Source organism: Coregonus lavaretus (assembly GCF_964263955.1).
Source record: "Coregonus lavaretus genome assembly, chromosome: 18".
Taxonomy (NCBI): Eukaryota; Metazoa; Chordata; class Actinopteri; order Salmoniformes; family Salmonidae; genus Coregonus; species Coregonus lavaretus.
The window spans coordinates 26,438,387-26,458,752 of record NC_140005.1 but is presented as its reverse complement, the minus strand read 5'-3'; the positions used below and the strand labels follow the sequence as shown (position 1 = coordinate 26,458,752).

Genomic DNA, 20,366 nt, shown 5'->3' with positions numbered 1-20,366 from the left:
CTCAAGTAGAGCCCCACCAGCCACTATACTTTAATTTAATTCACAAGGTATTATAAGCCGACCACAGTATTTAAGTGGCAGTCTTTCTCCGATGTATTTATAATGACATAACCCACAGACTTTTGGTACATTAGGAGAGGACTTGGAGCTTGAATGCCCTACAAAGGCACAGTGCCTCAAAGTACAAAGAAGTACTTGCTTTGTTTTTTTGTGTGTTCTGTTAAATGTTTGCTTAGCCTACTTGTTCACAAGTTCTACAGTGCATTCGGAAACTATTCAGACCCCTTGACTTTTTCCACATTTTGTTACATTACAGCCTTATTCTAAAATACCGCATAATGACAAAGCGAAAACAGGTTTTTATAAATTTTAGCAAATTTATTTAAAAAAAATACAGAAATGCCTTACTTACATAAGTATTCAGACACTTTGCTATGAGACTCAAAATTGAGCTCAGGTGCATCCTGTTTCCGTTGATCATCCTTGATGCTTTTACAACTTGATTGGACATAATTTGGAAAGGCACGCACCTGTCTATATAAGGTCCCACATTGACAGCGCATATCAGAGCAAAAACCAAGCAATGAGGTCGAAGGAATTGTCCGTAGAGCTCCGAGACAGGATTGTGTCGAGGCACAGATCTGGGGAAGGGTACCAAAACATTTCCGCAGCATTGAAGGTCCCCAAGAAAACAGTGGCCTCCATTATTCTTAAATGGAAGAAGTTTGGAACCACCAAGACTCTTCCTAGAGCAATCGGGGGAGAAAGGCTTTGGTCAGGGAGGTGACCAAGAACCCGCTGGTCACTCTGACAGAGCTCCAGAGTTCCTCTGTGAAGATGAGAGAACCTTCCAGAAGGACAACCATCTCTTCAGCACTCCACCAATCAGGCCTTTATGGTGGAGTGGCCAGACGGAAGCTACTCCTCAGTAAAAGGCACATGACAGCCCGCTTGGAGATTGACAAAAGGCACCAGAGAAACAAGATTCTCTCGTCTGATGAAACCAAGAATGAACTCTTTGGCCTGAATGCCAAGCTTCACGTCTGGAGGAAACCTGGCACCATCCCTACGGTGAAGCATGGTGGTGGCAGCATCATGCTGTGGGGATGCTTTTCAGCGGCAGGGACTGCGAGACTAGTCAGGATCGAGGGAAAGATGAACGGAGCAAAGTACAGAGTGATCCTTGATGAAAACCTGCTCCAGAGCGCTCAGGACCTCAGACTGGGCGAAGGTTCACCTTCCAACAGGGCAATGACCCTAAGCACACAGCCAAGACAATGCAGGAGTGGCTTCAGGACAAGTCTCTTAATGTCCTTGAGTGGCCCAGCCAGAGCCCAGACTTGAACCCGATCTAACATCTCTGGAGAGACCTGAAAATAGCTGTGCAGTGACGCTCCCCATCAAACCTGACAGAGCTTGAGAGGATCTGCAGAGAAGAATGGGAGAAACTCCCCAAATACAGGTGTGCCAAGCTTGTAGCTAAAAAAGCCGACCCCTGACATAATTTGGGATGCTTTAAAGGCGTACATTAGGGGAATGATAATCTCATACTCCGCAAAAGTTTAATTCGAGTTAGTGATTTATTTTTCTTTAATTACAATTTCTATCTTAGAAAAAACCCATAACAAATTCTTACAAGGTAACGAAGAAAATACAATTTCTGAATTTAAGCAGGAATATGATCTTTTACTTTTGAAGAGAGCCAACAACTACAGGTTAAACTCAAATAAAGCATACTATTTAATGTCGAATAAACCTGGTAAACACCTAGCAGCCCTCACAAAACGAATACACGCCAAACTAGTTATAATTTTAAAAGATAAGGATACAAATGCTTTAATTAGAAATAACAACGCTATTAATAACAATTTCAAAAGCCTCTATGAAAATCAATATAAATCAGAATTAAACAACAGTTGGACTGATCCTACAGCCTTCTTAGACTCAACAGCCCTGAACCAATTATCAGCAGACAAAAAATAATCACTAAAATGGAAATCACCCAAAAATAAATATTAGACACTGTTAAAACATTCACCGGGAGAAAAGCACCAGGTATGGACAGCTTTCCCATATAATTATATTTGACATTCTGGGACAAAGTAGAGCCCCTATTTACTCAAATGACAACACACGTCACTCAATTCAGTGCTTCTGAGTTCCATGTATCAAACCGTTATTTCAGTTCTATTAAAACCAGGAAAATCTGGAGAGTCCCCTGCAGATTACAGACTCATACATTTAATAAATTGTGACAAATAAGAACAAAACTCATAAGCAACAGAATGGCAAAGGTCTTACCAGACTTGATACATATGAATCAAACAGGGTTTATTGAAAATAGACTCTTACAAACAAATACAAGATGTTCCAGTATAATACAATATGCTAAAAAAACAAGATGTAGATTCATCACGTGTCTGTTTTCAAAGGATGGAGCTAAGAACATTAACACATTCATAGTTAGAACACTATAACAAACGGAAGAAAATGAAACGGATTCTACAAGAACCTATATCACTCCCAAAAAACAAACCCCTATGGAACAATCCTTGCATAGTTTTTCAAAAATCACCAATAAATTGGCCCACATGGAAAACTAAAGGCATAGAAACCGTAAATGGCTTTTTATTTATTGATTGTATGTCATATAATCAAAATAGCCTGTAGGGTTTTCTATGCAAAATATATTGTTTAATGAGCAAAATAAATAACTGGCACAGCCAATGGATGGGGTCATATAACCAAAACATCACTTTGCGTTTAGTCCAGTTCATCACGTGACATCACGCATTTCTATTGGATGACGGCTATGTCAATCAATTAAATAGGCGTGTTTTTGGAGTATGGGTGGAAAAATTATAAAGAATTGCTGGTTGTGGAAAAATGTCTTCAGTGCCTGATGGCAAGAAATTGGTCCGAAGCCCAAGTGGACTTCGAATGGTCCCGGAGAATGGAGCGTTTAACAGCCCTTTTTCGTTAGGTGAACCTCAGTGGGTCCCAGACAAAGAGGTAAGTGACTATTGGAGAGGAAATAAAGAGGGCAACGCCGCTCAGACAACCGGACTTGGCGTTGCATTCTTGCTGCTGCTGACCACTGTCGGTACAGTAGGGTCAAAGATGTGTATAACTAGCTAACCCAAGATAGTAGACCAGACTCATTGTTCTATCTGGTAGGGTTGTCACTAGCTAGTTTCCACAGTCACAATTGTCTATTGTAAAAGATGTATGAAAACAAAAATTAGTTTGGGCATAAGGATAGTAGTGTAGTTAGGGTTAGGTTAAAATCAGATTTTAAGAAGAGAAATTGTAGAAATAGGCGGGGTTTAGCCATCATTATGACTTCGTGGCTGTGGTAAGAGCCAACTAACGCGTTACTTCTCACTTGATTGATTGCATGCCAAATGGTTGATAGCTAGCTATATCATTTTTCGTATTTTGGTTTCGTTTTAACAATGCTCTGCAGTTTGCTAGCTGTAAATGCCAAGAACTGCCGGTAGTTAGCTTGCTAGTAGCTAGCTAGCTAGTAGTTAACGTTCTAAAGTAGACAACAGGGAGCCATCACTAACGTTACAGTAGCTAGCTACAGTATTTTGCAACTCTAACAGGCTCTACCAAAATACAGAACAAAAGCTGCCACCTGCCTCGGCAAGTGATTGCTGTTCATATGATGGCAAGTTAGTTTAAAACCTTATTTTCTCGCCTTCTCTGCGAGATGTACACATGCGAGTGGTCCATGATCATGGGTCCACATTGGAAAACACTGTTGCTGTCAGTGATGCTGCCCTTGTGTCAGGTGGAGGGGGGCAGGGAAGCACTGGACTGTAAGAGAATGTAAAAGAAAGGGAACAATGGAGGGTGTGCGTAAATGAATGTGGGGGATGGGCATGGGACATGGTTGTGTGATGGACTTTACAGTAATCCTTCCCAGCAGCTTCACGCCTCACTGCCTCCACCTATGTGTTTAAATGGTCACAGCTTCTTAAAGTGGTGGTATTAAAGTAACTATCCAGTGTTTCCAGATTTCTATGAAATATGACCGATAATGAATTACAATTGGAGTTTTTTCCTTCCAAAAAATTGTAATTAACTTTTTTATTTTTTATATATTTTTTTAACTAGGCAAGTCATGGGGGGAAAAATCGATAGTTACAAATCAGGATTATTTTTTACAATACATCGTATCATTTTCAATATAATCTAATTTTTGCGCTAGTTGGCTGTACCTGCACCAAAACTCCAGTATTTTTCCTTAATAGCTTGTTCTCCATCTTTTTAAATAGGGAGACAATTCGTTTTCAGCACCTATTTCCATGACTGATCAAAACTCGTTTTCTCATGGCCCTCTCTTGTCCCTCTGCAGCAGACATATGGTGAGCAATATGTTTGGAACATCGAATCGCAATACATATTTTTTATTTATTTTTTTCTCTCCAATTTGTGATTTGGCCACATACGAGTATAGGCTGAGTCAACAACATTATTTGGGTATGAGTTAAAAGAATATTAACTTTTAAAAGTGTGATTTTCACTGGACAGTTACTTTAAAACAGTCAGTGTTACCTTACAGTCTGGGGTTATGTTACTGTGAGGGTTGTGATGATCGTGTTATTAGAAGAGAGAGGTCTTTCGGTAATCCATTTAAACTGTGTTTCAGAGGTTGTTGTGTCCACGTTTGAACTTGAGTGAACCAACGAACTGTTGGCTAATGTCCTGTTCCTCTTACAGTGCCCAAGCTGTATGCAGTGCAACAAAAAATTTGACTTCCTTACAAGAAAGGTTTGACTTGCTTTACTATGATCCCATAATATATCAGATACATTCCAAGTTATAGGGCTAGGCCTTACCTGACTGTGGACCAAAAATGTTTCTGTAGCCCTTACATGCTTTTGCACAGTTAAGATCTCTGCAATGGATGGAACTGTGCTTTCCTCCTTTACCCTCATCACTCCCTCCCCTGTTCTGTTGGTGTTCAGCACCACTGCCGGCGGTGTGGCCGGTGTTTCTGTGATAAGTGCTGCAGTAAGAAGGTGGCTCTGCCACGGATGTGCTTTGTCGACCCGGTCCGGCAGTGTGGAGCGTGCAGCCGGGTCTCCCAGAAGGAAATGGATTTCTATGACAAACAGCTCAAAGTGCTTATGGGAGGTGAGTTCAAAGGAAATAATAAATCATGTCAGGAGGACATCCAAACACACAGACCTGTCCATGTTAACAGCTGTGTGTATAGGGCGGTTAGTGAGCAGGGCTAGGCCTGATGTGATGCTGTCCTGCCCCGCGCTACCCCCTCCTGACTAGTGAAGTGTTGGTGCAGACCAGTGTGGTTATAAATAGGCCCCTCCACACTGCTTCGCTCAGCCAGGCTCATAATGAAAAATCCATTAGCAGCATGGCGAGATCCAGGGCAAGGGCCGGCTGCAGTGGCAGGGACATACTGTGGGGACGGGGACCTGGAGCATGTTGGACTAATGGGGTCATGTTAGCCAGTTAGCATGGTCAATCAATGCTGTATTCTTAGTATAACACCAGTGGACTGGGAGGTATCTACAGTTTGATGGATTTTTGATTGCATGCTCATTGGTTTGACTCATTGGTAACACTACTACTTTGTCATACTCAGGTGGTACATTTATTGTCACTTTGGGCACCTCAGAGAAGTCTGAGACCATGATGTGTCGTCTCTCCAACAACCACAGGTATCGTGAGTGTTTTATATTTCACACAGACACACAGGGAAAGTATCTAGAATGGAGTTCTTTAGGTTAATACTGAACGGACATGTCCCTGGGCTTTGATAGAACCACTAGAAAAATTCAAATGTTTCACCTGAAAGACTTTCAGTACATCACTTTGACTCACACCCCTTCACTTGCTCTTATTTCTCCCTCTCTCCTCAGGTATCTCTTCTTAGATGGTGAGAGCCATTTTGAGGTGGAGCTGTCTTGGATCTCCAGTATGCAGGTGTTGACAGAGGAGTCCACCCCTGAAGGTAAGGATCTGGATCAGATGTCCTCTGGTTGTTAACACAGCCTGGCTTTATCTCCCTCAGTACAGAGGGCAGTACGACAGTACAGCAGTGATACAGTACAGCTTATTGATCAAGATACACTACTGTTCAAAAGTTTGGGGTCACTTAGAAATGTCCTTGTTTTCAAAAGAAGAGCAAAATGATAAACTTGGATTAGCAAACACAACGTGCCATTGGAACACAGGACTGATGTTTGCTGATAATGGGCCTCTGTACGCCTATGTAGATATTCCATAAAAAATAAGCCATTTCCAGCTACAATACCCATTTACAACATTAACAATGTCTACACTGTATTTCTGATCATTTTGATGTTATTTTAATGGACAAAAAAAAGTTTTTCTTTCGAAAACAAAGACATTTCTAAGTGACCCCAAACTTTTGAACAGTAGTGTACATTATGGCTTCCTGTGGGTGGAGGAACTAGCTCTATCTCCTCTTTATGACCGGAAGTGTAATTTTAAATCCACAGTAAAATTCTGATGACTGTCTCTTCATTGTATTGATTTGAAACCCCATAACTGATCTAACAGCATGGTAAGTACAGTAAGTTGGTGGTCATACCTGACTGTTTCCTCTCTGCTATAATATTAACACTCTCTCCCTCTCTCTGCCTCTGGGCGGCCTGGCCCTTCTCCTTTTGGCCTTAGAGAATGATGTTTACACTTACACCAGTCTGCTGGACAGTCAGTATATATCTGAAGGTTAGCAGTGTTATACTCCCTCGTCCCCCACTCTCCCTTATTCCGTCCCATCTTAACTTCATCTGCCTGCAGAGTTTGTGGCCCTGCTTTTGATAAGGATGCCTTTGCCATCATTGTACATGCATTTGATATCAGTGGTAGAACAAAGGCAACATCCTTAAAATCCTTGTCGTATGCATGCTTCCATGGGGGGGGGGGGGCATGTCGTGTCTGATTATACACCCAGAGTGCGTCTCATTGCCCCTCTTTGCCTGTGACCAGGATCATGTTCATTAGGGCACACCATAGCAAATGTACATTGAGTGTACAAAACATTAGGAACACCTTCCTAATATTGAGTTGCACTCCATTTTGCCCTCAGAACAGCCTCAATTCGTTGGGCATGGACTCTACAAGGTGTCAAGCATTCCACAGGGATGCTGGCCCATGTTGACTCCAATGCTTCCCACAGTTGTGTCAAGTTGGCTGGATGTCCTTTGGGTGGTGGACCGTTCTTGATACACACAGGAAACTGTTGAGCATGAAAAACCCAGCAGCGTTGCCGTTCTTGACAGACTCAAACCGTTGCGCATGGCACCTACTACCATACCCCGTTCAAAGGCACTTAAATATTTTGTCTTGCCCATTCACCCTCTGAATGGCACACAAACATAATCCATGTCTCAAGGCTTTAACTGTCTCCTCCCCTTCATCTACACTGATTTGAAGTGAATTTAACAAGTGACATCAAGGGATCATAGCTTTCACCAGGTCAGTCTGTCATGGAAAGAGCAGGTGTTTCTAATGTTTTGTACACTGTATGTTCTCATTTTCTTAAGTCTATAGCTAGATTTCTTTATCATTTCGTTGTTTGTTATTATGTACGTTTCTCGCAAAGTTCATTACTTTGAACACCAGGTAGCAGTTTTTGTTTCAAAGTCTGAGCTAAAGCCTTTAGAGTCCATACAAGGATAGTGAGTGTGTTACTAAACCTTGATTAACTTTGTGTTTTGTGTCCAGGGGGAAACTGCAGGGCCAGTGGCATGTTGCTCCACTACAAACCAATGGGCTCTCAGGACCCCCAGCAGCTACGCATGGAGGCAGCAGAGGACAAGAAAACCGCCTCCTCATGGCTTGCTGCCATGCACAAGGTACACCACGATAACAGGCTGGCTTGTGTTTTTAATATGAATGCTATATTTGACTTAAAGATACTACTGAAATGTACAGTGGGGGAAAAAAGTATTTAGTCAGCCACCAATTGTGCAAGTTCTCCCACTTAAAAAGATGAGAGGCCTGTAATTTATCATAGGTACACGTCAACTATGACAGACAAAATGAGAAAAAAAAATCCAGAAAATCACATTGTAGGATTTTTAATGAATTTATTTGCAAATTATGGTGGAAAATAAGTATTTGGTCAATAACAAAAGTTTCTCAATACTTTGTTATATACCCTTTGTTGGCAATGACACAGGTCAAACGTTTTCTGTAAGTCTTCACAAGGTTTTCACACACTGTTGCTGGTATTTTGGCCCATTCCTCCATGCAGATCTCCTCTAGAGCAGTGATGTTTTGGGGCTGTCGCTGGGCAACACGGACTTTCAACTCCCTCCAAAGATTTTCTATGGGGTTGAGATCTGGAGACTGGCTAGGCCACTCCAGGACCTTGAAATGCTTCTTACGAAGCCACTCCTTTGTTGCCCGGGCGGTGTGTTTGGGATCATTGTCATGCTGAAAGACCCAGCCACGTTTAATCTTTAATGCCCTTGCTGATGGAAGGAGGTTTTCACTCAAAATCTCACGATACATGGCCCCATTCTTTCCTTTACACGGATCAGTCGTCCTGGTCCCTTTGCAGAAAAACGGCCCCAAAGCATGATTTTTCCACCCCCATGCTTCACAGTAGGTATGGTGTTCTTTGGATGCAACTCAGCATTCTTTGTCCTCCAAACACGACGAGTTGAGTTTTTACCAAAATGTTATATTTTGGTTTCATCTGACCATATGACATTCTCCCAATCCTCTTCTGGATCATCCAAATGCACTCTAGCAAACTTCAGACGGGCCTGGACATTTACTGGCTTAAGCAGGGGGACACGTCTGGCACTGCAGGATTTGAGTCCCTGGCGGCGTAGTGTGTTACTGATGGTAGGCTTTGTTACTTTGGTCCCAGCTCTCTGCAGGTCATTCACTGGGTCCCCCCGTGTGGTTCTGGGATTTTTGCTCACCATTCTTGTGATCATTTTGACCCCACGGGGTGAGATCTTGCGTGGAGCCCCAGATCGAGGGAGATTATCAGTGGTCTTGTATGTCTTCCATTTCCTTATAATTGCTCCCACAGTTGATTTCTTCAAACCAAGCTGCTTACCTATTGCAGATTCAGTCTTCCCAGCCTGGTGCAGGTCTACAATTTTGTTGCTGGTGTCCTTTGACAGCTCTTTGGTCTTGGCCATAGTGGAGTTTGGAGTGTGACTGTTTGAGGTTGTGGACAGGTGTCTTTTATACTGATAACAAGTTCAAACAGGTGCCATTAATACAGGTAATGAGTGGAGGACAGAGGAGCATCTTAAAGAAGAAGTTACAGGTCTGTGAGAGCCAGAAATCTTGCTTGTTTGTAGGTGACCAAATACTTATTTTCCACCATAATTTTCAAATAAATTCATTAAAAATCCTACAATGTGATTTTCTGGAGAGAAAAAAATTCTCCATTTGTCTGTCATAGTTGACGTGTACCTATGATGAAAATTACAGGCCTCTCTCATCTTTTTAAGTGGGAGAACTTGCACAATTGGTGGCTGACTAAATACTTTTTTCCCCCACTGTATGTTGTGATATCCAAGCTTCAGACCTGCCATTGCGTACTGTGTGTAAATGGCTGAATAGTTATTTTGTATAGTTCTGCCTGTACTACATCTCTGTTCCCTGACAGGGTGCCAAACTGCTGTATGAAGCTCGGGACCAGTGACTGATTGCTAAGATGACTAGAGAGTGAGAGATGGCACAGACCAAGTGTTTTCCTTCTTACCCTTAAGTCTCACATTATCTCTAAATGCTGACAGTGCATTTTAGTCACACTTCACTTGAACTATTTGGCCAATAACCCATCTAATGCTGCCACCTATGTAATGCAATCATAGACATAAAACACTTGGCATAACCCTTTCCCTTCACCACCATTCATGTGACAAATGACCTTAAAAGCATTATGTAGGGTCTGTGACACATAGTTCAAGTGAAGTTTCTTTGTACATTCTGTCTATACTCTGCTTTCGGTGCTGTCAGATTATTCACTGATTAGTGAAATATACATGTATGTATACACACAGTTTATGAAATGCTTTAAATGTAATCCCATGCATTGGATTTTTGTATAAACTATTTTGTTAAATATTCATATTTTAACACAAAATGCTGTTTATGTACTTTGTACTGCTAAAGTATTTAGTTTTTGTAACACTTGTATCAAAAACATTTTCTTACACTACAAGAGGACTTAAATATTTAGTTCTCATGTTGGCTGGCTTTGCTTATAAATGAATTGCACATGCACAACCCCAACAAACTAGCCCATTAATATAAGGGTAGAATATGAAGTGTAATGCAACACTTTCTTACTTTTCAGTTTTGTTGGCTTATATCCAACTTTTATTATGCTTCACGTACCAAACAAATGTTGCTGCATGATGCAGCAGTATTTGCGATGGCTAGACTAAATTATTTCTGTTATCTACATTGTGTTAACTCAAGTTGAAATTGGGAGTTTTGCACTAGATGGCATTGTAAAATTGATACATTCAGCAGTTATGAAGTACCACTGCACTTTATGGTCTCCCTTTTTCCTGACCTAATAGTAATTATATTACAGTTTCTAATTGTATGTGTCAATGTCCTCTTTTTGATTGTTTTAACTCAATAAATGAAAGTGTTTTTAATGGTATTTTCTCATAAATGTGTATTTACAAATCGCAGAACCCATGACAATGAAAAGTGCATTAGTAAATGAAAGGTCAGTAATCATTCTAAAACACCAATTTGATCGGCCCATGGGAAAGGTGGAACAGTACACGGGACAGCAAGTGTACTCAACTCATCTAGCCCTGATAGTCCTATATTTCAGGTTACAAGGTCAGAGCCATATATTAGACATATTAACCACCTTTTGGAATGAGATTATGATGACACTGAAAAGCAACAATGTCACTAGAGCCATGTATTTAAATTACGGCTGTCATTTTAAAAAATATATATAATTTAGTTAATTGCAGGATTTACTGTGATGAATCATTTGCGATTAATCACAAATTTGCTCAAATGTTGCTATAATTGAAGAGTTTTATACAAAAAGCAATGCAAGAATATTGATGTCTTTATTTTGTCCAATGTAGTGGTTAGCAAAATCTGGTAAATTGTTAAAGCACACTTTCTTCAACCTTAGTGTTAACTTGCTTTGACATAGAGCCCCACAGTGAAGGTGTCATAATACCCATAAAACCTAGCGGTCAAACAGGGAAATGGTTCAAATCATTTTTTCCACCATTCACTTTTCCCATAGGGGATTTTAGAAACACTTAAAATAAGGGCTGTGTCTCATGTATGCTTTCCCTGGTGTGACGTTTTGATAACCATGTACATTTCTCTCGGACAAGGTGACTTTTATCAATATATTCGGCTCTATTTACTCTGATTCGAAAATGCTAATTAGCATCAAAGACATTATGCAAGACTACAAATCCCTGCACCTCATCTCTAGCTGACGCCTTTGCTAACAGGTATTGTGTAAATTTAAAACTTGCACAAGACAGTTCACAGACTTGTCAATTTAAAGAAATGTTGCCAATTTATTCATTACTAAATTTAGCTAACATTATTTAATCCAGAGATTCTTACCTTTGCTTTGATTCAGCAGTCTCATCCAGATCATCATGGCATTTGTACTTCTTTATGATAGCCACATTAGCAGCTAATTAGCATTTCATTTTTGGGGGGTAAATACAGGTGAATATTTTGTTAAAAGTCACCTTGTCCTAGAGAGTTTTACACGGTTATCAAAACGTCACACCAGGGTAAGCCTACACGAAACACAGCCCTTATTTTAAGTGTTTCTAAAATCTCCTATGGGAAAAAATGAATGGTGGAAAAACGATTGGAACCAGTTCCTCCTCCTTCTATGATATAATGGTGGTCTGCAAACAAACGTTGATGGTGCATGCCGCCACCTACTGTGCTGAAGTGTGTGGTCAATCACGGTTTACATCATTAGCTACACATTTCTAAATTCTCCTACCGAACTCAGTACTTCTGAGAAAATAAAAAAGAACCCTACTAACTTCTAATAGACCCCAACCCCGTCCAACCTCAATGACCCTGCACTTCAATCTTTCCCTCTCTTCAACATACTTACAACAATATAACAACACATGCTCCACCGTTTCATCGACAACTCCAGACACAAACCATTCACATGCTTGCCAACTAGATGTAATTACCAGTTCAATGTACAAAGTCCTAGGCGCAATTGAGCAAACACCACCTCTTCCTTCCTAATCTGACATTTGAATCTTGGTCCACCGACCTTTCTTTGGAGGGCTTTTTACGCTGCTGCTACTCTCTGTTTATTATCTATGCATAGTCACTTTACCTCTACCCACATGTATATATTATCTACATTATTTCGTCTAACTTGTGCCCCCGCACATTGACGCTATACCGGTACCCCCTGTATATAGCCTTGCTACTGTTATTTTACTGCTGCTCTTGAATTATTGTTTTTTTGTTTTTTATTTTTTATTATTTTTTTTACTTATCAATTTTTTATTCAACACTTATTTTTCTTTAAACTGTATTGTTGGTTAAGGGCTTGTAAGTAAGCATTTCTCTGTAAGGTCTACACCTGTTGTATTCGGGGCATGTGGCAAATAACATTTTATTTGATATAAATGCCGGCCTGTGGGCTCAGATCCCCATCTCTTCTGCCACACATCTATCAAAATGGCTCTGATCTTACATTTGGCCTCAGCTCTACCCAGTGGAACATTAATATCAATCATATCTTGTTTTAAAGCTCTTTTGGCTATCTGGTCTACAATTTAATCCCCTTTGGAACCATTTCCTTGTTTGACCTTTAGGTTTTAATGATATTATCAAATCAAATCAAATCACATTTTATTTGTCACATACACGTGTTTAGCAGATGTTATAGCGGGTGTAGCGAAATGCTTGTACTTCTAGCTCAGAGAGTGCAGTAATATCTAACAATTTCACAACATATACCCAATACACACAAAAAAGTAAGGAATGGGATTTAAGAATATATGACTCATACTGTGGTACTTTATTGCATAGTTATTTTTTTAAAGAACTGGAAGCATAGAAATAGCGCACATAGAACATATCTACCGCTTCTTATACTTGCTTTCAATGAGAATGACAGCTCTATAACTCATATTTCTATGTTGAATTTGGTCGGTTGCCCAAAAAGTTACACATTGCAGCTTTAAGTGTATAGATTATGTATTTTGGATATTTTCAGTATATTTTGAACGCTTTCAGACAATGCGATTAATCACGATTTAAAAAAAGGAGTGCACTACAATTACCAAAAGTGTACTGCTTAACCCTGACAGCCCTACTTATGGCTCTGCCTGTCACAAGACAATGATTTAGGGTCCTGTCTCTTTAAAATGTCAGAACATTGTATTCAGTGACGTGTTGGTTGCTATCATGTGTAGCGAAACGGGGTGTTTGTGGTAGCAAGGTCTGATATATTTTTTAGATTTGAGCATAATTAGTGTTTTTTAAATTTTTATACTGGGTCAACAAACATAATTGAATATCACGTACAAGGTAGGAACTAAATTATCTCATGACATTTCTCTAATAAAGGGATAGAGAATTATCAATGCTTTCACCATTGAAAGTTAGCTTGGACCAATCCATTTCCCAAGTATGAAAACGCACATGTTAGCTGAACGATGTAGATTGATCAAGCCTTGCATGGTTAATCAGTAGCTAGTTATGGCATGACAGTAAATAATGTGTGGTTTAGAACCCAAATAACAGTACATTTGGGTGAGATACATTCTTCAAGACACTACAAAACATTTAAATCGATTTAGAAGGCTTGGGAGTGCTCATGAGAAGCTGACACGCGCTGCCTTGGAATTCTGGTCGGGAAACTTGCTAGCCATATCCTAGGTCACATCGCGGTCAGCATCGCCTCTGTATTGCTGTTGGAATTGGCTTGTGCGTATTCATTATCCAGTATTTTCTCAACAATTCATCACCACACTATGGAAACCATTAGCTTACACAGATCATATATTTTTAGGAACAAAACCTAAGGTAAGATAATTTAGGTAATGGAGTCTAGCAACCTTGCTGTCAGACAGGTTCCAACCCTCACTGCGGATTACGACTAAAGACAGGGTTGTTTGTTTATACAGCAGCAAGCTACCACATTAAACATGCTGAACAATCATTGACGGCAATGCCAAGATCATTGATGTTGGACCACTACCAACCAGCGCATCCTACAAAAATGACTAAATGTACAGCTAGCTAGCTAGATTACCACACCAGGCTTTGCCACGTAGCAGGGGTGTAGTGGTGGAATTATCCCCCAAGCCCTGATCCAGGGTCAGGTTAGAGGATTTAAGAAAGTGTTAACTTCTCCAGCATTTTTTTATGTAATAGTCAATTGTTATTCTTCCCAAACTCACTCAGACATCATGTCATGCAGTTTGAGTGTAGGACACTGTTGTGGTAGTAGGTGATGCCTGCTTGGCCACCACATTTTGGATGGAAGAATACAGTACATTTTTATGTATCCAATAAATGCAACGTTTCATATGTCTACAGCATTTCTCATTCACCAAAATGTGGCTTGTCTCTTCTCTGTTCCCTAGGCTGTGTTGTGTGACCAGATCGCACCATGTGTTCCAGAGTGTGTAAGAACTGTGGGGGCACAGACATCGATGTGGACCAGGCCAGGGGTGATGCCGTGTGCATGGGCTGTGGCTCTGTCCTGGAGGACAACGTCATTGTGTCTGAGGTCCAGTTCATGGAGACTGGAGGGGGAGGCTCCTCGGCTGTGGGACAGTTCGTAGCTGGAGACGGTGGGTGCAGCTGGACTGTCAAGACATGAAATAAAGACATGACATAATAAAATTAACCACATTATTCTGAGAGGTTGGTTATAAAAAAAAATTGTAAAGTGGTTATCCCACTGGCTATAAGGTGAATGAACCAATTGGTAAGTCGCTCTGGATAAGAGCGTCTGCTAAATGACGTAAATGTAAATGTTATAAGGAGTATAAGAAACTCATAGTTTTTCATGACATAATGAAGTTAGTCAATTGGATTGCAAAATGGCATTTTAGCAGCGTGCATAACATTCCCCACCCTCTCCCAGACCCTTGCCCAGACCCTGTAATCTCCAGTCCCAAACCTAACCCAGTGATGTGGCCCACAGCCCCTGGCTAGCCTTTCAGCTGATTGTGCAGAAGGGACTGTCAATTGTAGATTGGTTTTGTTGTGGGGTGGGATTTTTCTGGCACATCCCCTGAATCCCCACTAGAGTGCAGTGTTGTATTAACTTTAGTTTGAGATGAGCTCATTGTCTTTGACCAATTTGTTGTCATGCGAGTAGACAACACTGAAAAAACACTCAAATGTACTACTATTGTGTCCAATAATATAATAACAATGCTGTACAAAAATGTATATTGCCATTTTTGTCATTGAAACTATAGCAGATGTTGATGAATGCCTGTTGTTTTGTAAATGTTAAGATTGCACTCTTGGGGTGTCGTGTCTCTCGTTCTCCTGTTTCTATAGCCTCTGGAAGGAACCCCACTTTTGGAGAAGGGTTCTATACAGGCGTTGGAAGGGAGTCCCGGGCCCAGACCCTGCAGAACGGTGAGTCAACATTAAGGGTCAGCACTTGCATTCCTAAAGCATGGGTGTGCATGCATCATGAGAACTAATTGCACTTACAACAGGCCTAATACCCAGTTAATGTAGGTGTGCTAGGAGATGAGCCTTGCTGTCTTTCAGTGTCTTGAAAATAAAGCATTTTGCCTCATGCTAGACAGACTAAATTGATACCATCTGCTTTACATGGGCCTTTGCCCCTCTTAAAGTGGCTTCCTTATCAGCACCTTATTTCAAAAGCACTTATAAAGTGGTTTTGCCTTCACCAACAAACTTGGTAGGGACAACCCATTTCCTTTATGTCCAATGGGAGGTAAACAGGGTGTGTCTACAGCAAATCTTGGTTGGCAAAGGCAAACATCCATCGCATACTTGAATGCATCAGGAAAGGGCTGGTAATTTCCTTTGTCTGGTAAGACACATTGAATCAGTCTGTGCTGCCTGGTTTGATGATTTCCTGTGGTCTTTGTTTAGTCATGCCTATTTGGAAGTTAAATTTTTTGGCTGAGTAAAAAGTATTGTACTCAGTTATCTCCCAGTAACCTGGTGACCTGTAGTCGTCTGAGGCGCCTCCTGCTGATGATCAATGCTGTTAAGTGCTGATGCTGATGATCAATACTGTTAAGCGCAGTAAAAACTAGAGAGCGAGAGAGACTTGTAAACACAGCTGTCCTTGTGTGGAGGGGGGAGACAGACGTTTGTCAGACTTTGTGGCGAATTCCGATGACTGTGTGTGAGAGGAACAGAGAGATGTGGATACAGCCGTGTGTTAGTATGTGAATAGGTCTGTCATGCTGTGTGGATTGTCTGTGGGGAGATTTATAGTGTCTATGGGGCTCTGAGAGAACAAGAGCGGTGCTGTGAGGGAACGCTCTCCTCCATAAACATCCAGTGTCTCTGTTCTTTCTCTCCCACCCACACTCTGATTAATGCCTGGAATCATCCCTCCCCACCACCCGTCCCCAACCCCGCCCTAACTCATCACGTCTCCTCACAATGACTAACATGTTGCTTTTCCTATTACTGGAAACATCCCATATGTCCTGCGGTTGACCCATACTGCCGCGCTATATCTCCAGTGTGGGAGCTTTCCAACTTCTCCCTGGTAGGGTGGTTAGATTTTATCCAGCTGTCACAATAAATGTACCGGATGGTAATGCTGGTTGGGGTTCGGAAGAAGTTTAGACAAGGCCTGTATTGAAATCAGGGTCTTCAGTTTTTCAGACAACATGATGAGGAGAGGGGAATGAGGAGGGAGTGGTATGAGTAATGTTGGTGGTGTGCGGATGCCCTGTAATCTGAAGACATCTGTTCAGCAAAGCAGGGGGAATATTTTAGCGCAGTAAGATGTTGCATAACCTCAACAGCAGCAGTAGTTTCCCACACGCATCTCACAAGTACCTGTGTGTATTGACTGGGACATCTGCTTGTGTATAATGTCTGAGTGTTTGCATGCAAAATTTATCAGGTGAACAGAGGACACATGTATCTGGAAACACCTGAACTGAACCTCTGTTAGAGTAATTACATGCCCTGTCATTTGTGTGTATATTTGTGTCTGTCTACTCTGTTTATTTTATGCCCTAAGTGCACGAGGGTGCGTCTGAGTGTAGGTGTGTACGAATACAACATGCATGCGTGGGCTGTGTAATGACATGCCTGTGTTTGTGTGTCTCCAGGGAGACGTCAGATCAACACGCTGGGCCACCAGCTGCAGCTGAACCAGCACTGCCTGGACACGGCCTTCAACTTCTACAAGATGGCCGTGTGTAAACACCTGACAAGGGGCCGAAGGGTGGCCCACGTGGTGGCTGCATGCCTCTACCTGGTCTGCAGGACAGAGGGGACACCTCGTATCTTTTCACACCGCAGAGAGGGGAGGTGGGGGAGTAACAGAGGAATGAAGGAGATGAGTGAGTGAAAAGGGAATGGAGAATGCCAAATGTTTATACTACAACCAAACACTTGTTATATTTGTAACGTTAGCTGTAGCATCAATCTCCATGAGTTGTAGTAGTTTTGGGCATGAATTGTGTTAATGCCCTGGTTGTGTTGTGCTCAATACCCTTTCTGTACTGTCCTAATGTTAAGCAGATCCACTTTTCATAGCCCATCATTTTGCTGCCATTGTTTGGTTTATTGTTCCCTGTCATTGCCTCGGAGTATGATGTGGTTTCACAGCAAGGGCAAGATACACAGTGTTTTATCTGATAGAACAAGAGGGTGGAGGGAGCAGAGCAAAGCCTTTCCCATTACATTGTTTACGTGTGTCAGTGCAGAGCAAAGCCTTTCCCATTACATTGTTTACGTGTGTCAGTGTTTGGGGTAGGAGTGTTGGATAAAGTAAAAATAGCTCCACTCCACTTCCTTTTCCACAGCTGGGGAAAATGAAGTCTGTAGTACTATCACAGAGGACCAGCATGGAAAGTTGAGAATGAGGAAGCAAGAGGCAAACCTTGTTCAGCGTGTCTAACAGCTGAAATAGTATGTAGCTCAGTGGAGGGATGTCTTGATATTTGTGATGGAGGCTCGGGACCATCAATTAAATGGCAGTTAATTAATACATTTAATGGGATCGTTCCCACAGGTGCTGTTGTTGGTAAAGGTTTAGGCTATGGTCACGTCCATGATCTTGATGAATGACAGCCAAGTTGTCACATCATAATGAAACCTCCAAGTTTCACAGGCAGGGCTTGGAAGGAAGCTCTCTCCCTCCTTCCCCATACTACTGAAATGGCATTGCTTTTAGCGACCGTTATTATCTCTTGAGAAAATCAGCTGCACAGAGGAATTTATTGTTATTATGATGACTCTGATTGAGGGAGTAGTCCGTAATCTCATCTCCAGACTGTGGGATAATTTCTTCAATTTCAGTGGTGACCATAACCCCATTGTGAGGCTTTAAAAAAAAGGGTTGTCGCTAATGTACTTTGGTTGCCCTTGGATGGGTGCACCTGTCGCCACGGAGACTGATGCAGGGGTTGTGTTAGTCGCAGGAGACTGGCGTGTCCAGAGGCTAACGGGTGAGGCAGGGGGGAGTTCAGAGGTCACGGGGTGGCTGAAGCTATCACTAAATATATTTACAAATGCTGCTGGCCTGAGGTGACACTTTTTACTATCTTGTGGTTTTATTGACTTAAGCCACCCCATTCACAGACATGCTGCTTGACCTCAGCGACCTCCTGCAGGTGAGTTTCCAATGAGTAGGCCTACACTGTCATTTTTTCAACTCTGTGATTGAGTTTTTGCACTTCGACATTTACATTTATCCCTAATTTCTAGAAATGAAAGCTCTTCTGAATATGATTGAACAGTCGCATACATCAGTTGTTTCCTTTCTTATTTTTGTTGTAAAACTATACATGATCCCATGCCCACATTGACCATGAGTATTACATCCAACAAGATGGATGTTGGCCCGTGCAGTATGTTGTACTTCGTAATTAAAGCCAGGGACTGTATAAATATAGGTCAATCTTTTATGCATATAAAGTCAGTGTTAGGGTAGAGGGACATTTCTCAGAGACACCGCTGGTCAGTTTTATTTGTATGCTCCCAGCTGTCCTTGAAGAGCTGACCCCCACCCCTCTAGTATTTGAAGCGTAGGAGTGGAATGGGGGTGCCTGTCCAGTCTAGGATCAGTGTGCTATGGGTAGATATTCCACTAATCCCCCATTTGTGGAGGCTCACCCAGGCCAATGCAGTGGTCACTTCCCCCGTCTCCCATGGGAAGGCATTGTGACCCCCCTCCCATCATCCAAGGCCTGTGCTCTCTCTAATCCCTGGGGACACTATGACATGGACAGGGTCCAGGTGGAGGCTTCTCCAGGTTCTGTCTGGATTGACATGTGCCACCTCCACTGTTGGTTGCTATGGTGCTTGGCTAACAATGCATTCTTTGTTGTGTGTAAAAATGTTGAATAGGGACCCGTCTCCTAAAATAGATCAGACTGTTGCTGCCATGGACCCAAGAGTGAAAACTCGTCTGTGTCTGGTAGAGACCCAAAACCCCCTAAGGTCTGGAGCATTAGCCTGGAGGAATGAGACAGAGCTGCTCTGAGACCATGGGCTAGAAACTAGAGCTTTAGTCATCCCCTGGTCTGGAAAATCACTGGGCTTTCTAGATAGTATGCCAGCTAAGCATTAAGTTACACTTACTAGACCAGATTCGATCACAAGCTACTCAAATGTTACGTAACTCTGGATCATGTATCCTTACGAGGACATTGAGGACTTGGCAGGGTGGGTTTCAGTGACAGTTGCACTACCCTCCTGTATTTCTGGTCTTAAATCTATTTTCCCTGTCTTTCCCCCACAGGTAAATGTTTATGTCCTGGGTAGAACCTTTCTGATCCTGGCCAGAGAGCTCTGCATCAACGCCCCCGCCATAGGTACCTATCATCTGCCTCCCATACTCCCTGTGTTCTTATTGTAAACAAAGAACTATACAGTTGAATGAGTCTTTTCTGACAAATGCTGTTGGTTGAAGTGTTGTTTTTTTGCTGAGAAGGACACAGTATTTACCACTCATTCATTCAGAGCAAAAATTGGTCACTTCGCTCAAATACATTTTTGGAAGCGAAGGTGTGATGATGAAGTCTTGACCACATCACTTTTACCAGCTTGGTTGTAGCACCCCTCAGTGTACCTAGACACTGAATAATCCCTTGAGTAAGTGCCACCAAAACAACAGATTTCACACATGCAGGTGAGTTGTATAATGA

General features: G+C 41.8%; 2 protein-coding genes across 5 annotated transcripts in view; both read left to right on the top strand.

Annotated features, from left to right (window-relative positions):
* Positions 1-2,846: 2,846 nt before the first annotated feature.
* Positions 2,847-10,648, top strand: LOC311145992 (zinc finger FYVE domain-containing protein 21-like). 2 transcript variants are annotated; one of them, XM_084182415.1, is made up of 7 exons: positions 2,847-3,012; positions 4,729-4,779; positions 4,977-5,145; positions 5,618-5,693; positions 5,895-5,986; positions 7,729-7,859; positions 9,641-10,648. In XM_084182415.1, the coding sequence occupies exons 1-7, from the start codon at positions 2,887-2,889 to the stop codon at positions 9,674-9,676; spliced, it is 681 nt and encodes a 226-aa protein (XP_084038541.1). In that variant the 5' UTR covers positions 2,847-2,886; the 3' UTR covers positions 9,677-10,648. The 2 variants fall into 2 exon arrangements, with proteins under 2 accessions (XP_084038541.1, XP_084038542.1); XM_084182416.1 differs by lacking the exon at positions 2,847-3,012 and adding an exon at positions 4,252-4,373.
* A 2,826-nt stretch (positions 10,649-13,474) lies between these two features.
* The window catches only part of LOC311145990 (transcription factor IIIB 90 kDa subunit-like), a 54,784-nt gene continuing 47,892 nt past the window's right edge, over positions 13,475-20,366 (top strand). The window contains exons 1-6 of one of the 3 annotated variants that reach the window (XM_084182411.1): positions 13,475-13,554; positions 14,616-14,825; positions 15,547-15,627; positions 17,322-17,495; positions 18,799-18,830; positions 19,961-20,033. In XM_084182411.1, coding sequence (XP_084038537.1) covers positions 14,642-14,825; positions 15,547-15,627; positions 17,322-17,495; positions 18,799-18,830; positions 19,961-20,033 — 544 coding nt within the window. In that variant the 5' untranslated portion in view covers positions 13,475-13,554; positions 14,616-14,641. Of the gene's footprint in view, positions 13,555-13,643; positions 14,053-14,615; positions 14,826-15,546; positions 15,628-17,321; positions 17,496-18,798; positions 18,831-19,960; positions 20,034-20,366 lie in introns of those variants that run through there. The other 2 variants (XM_084182409.1, XM_084182410.1) reach the window with 2 other exon arrangements.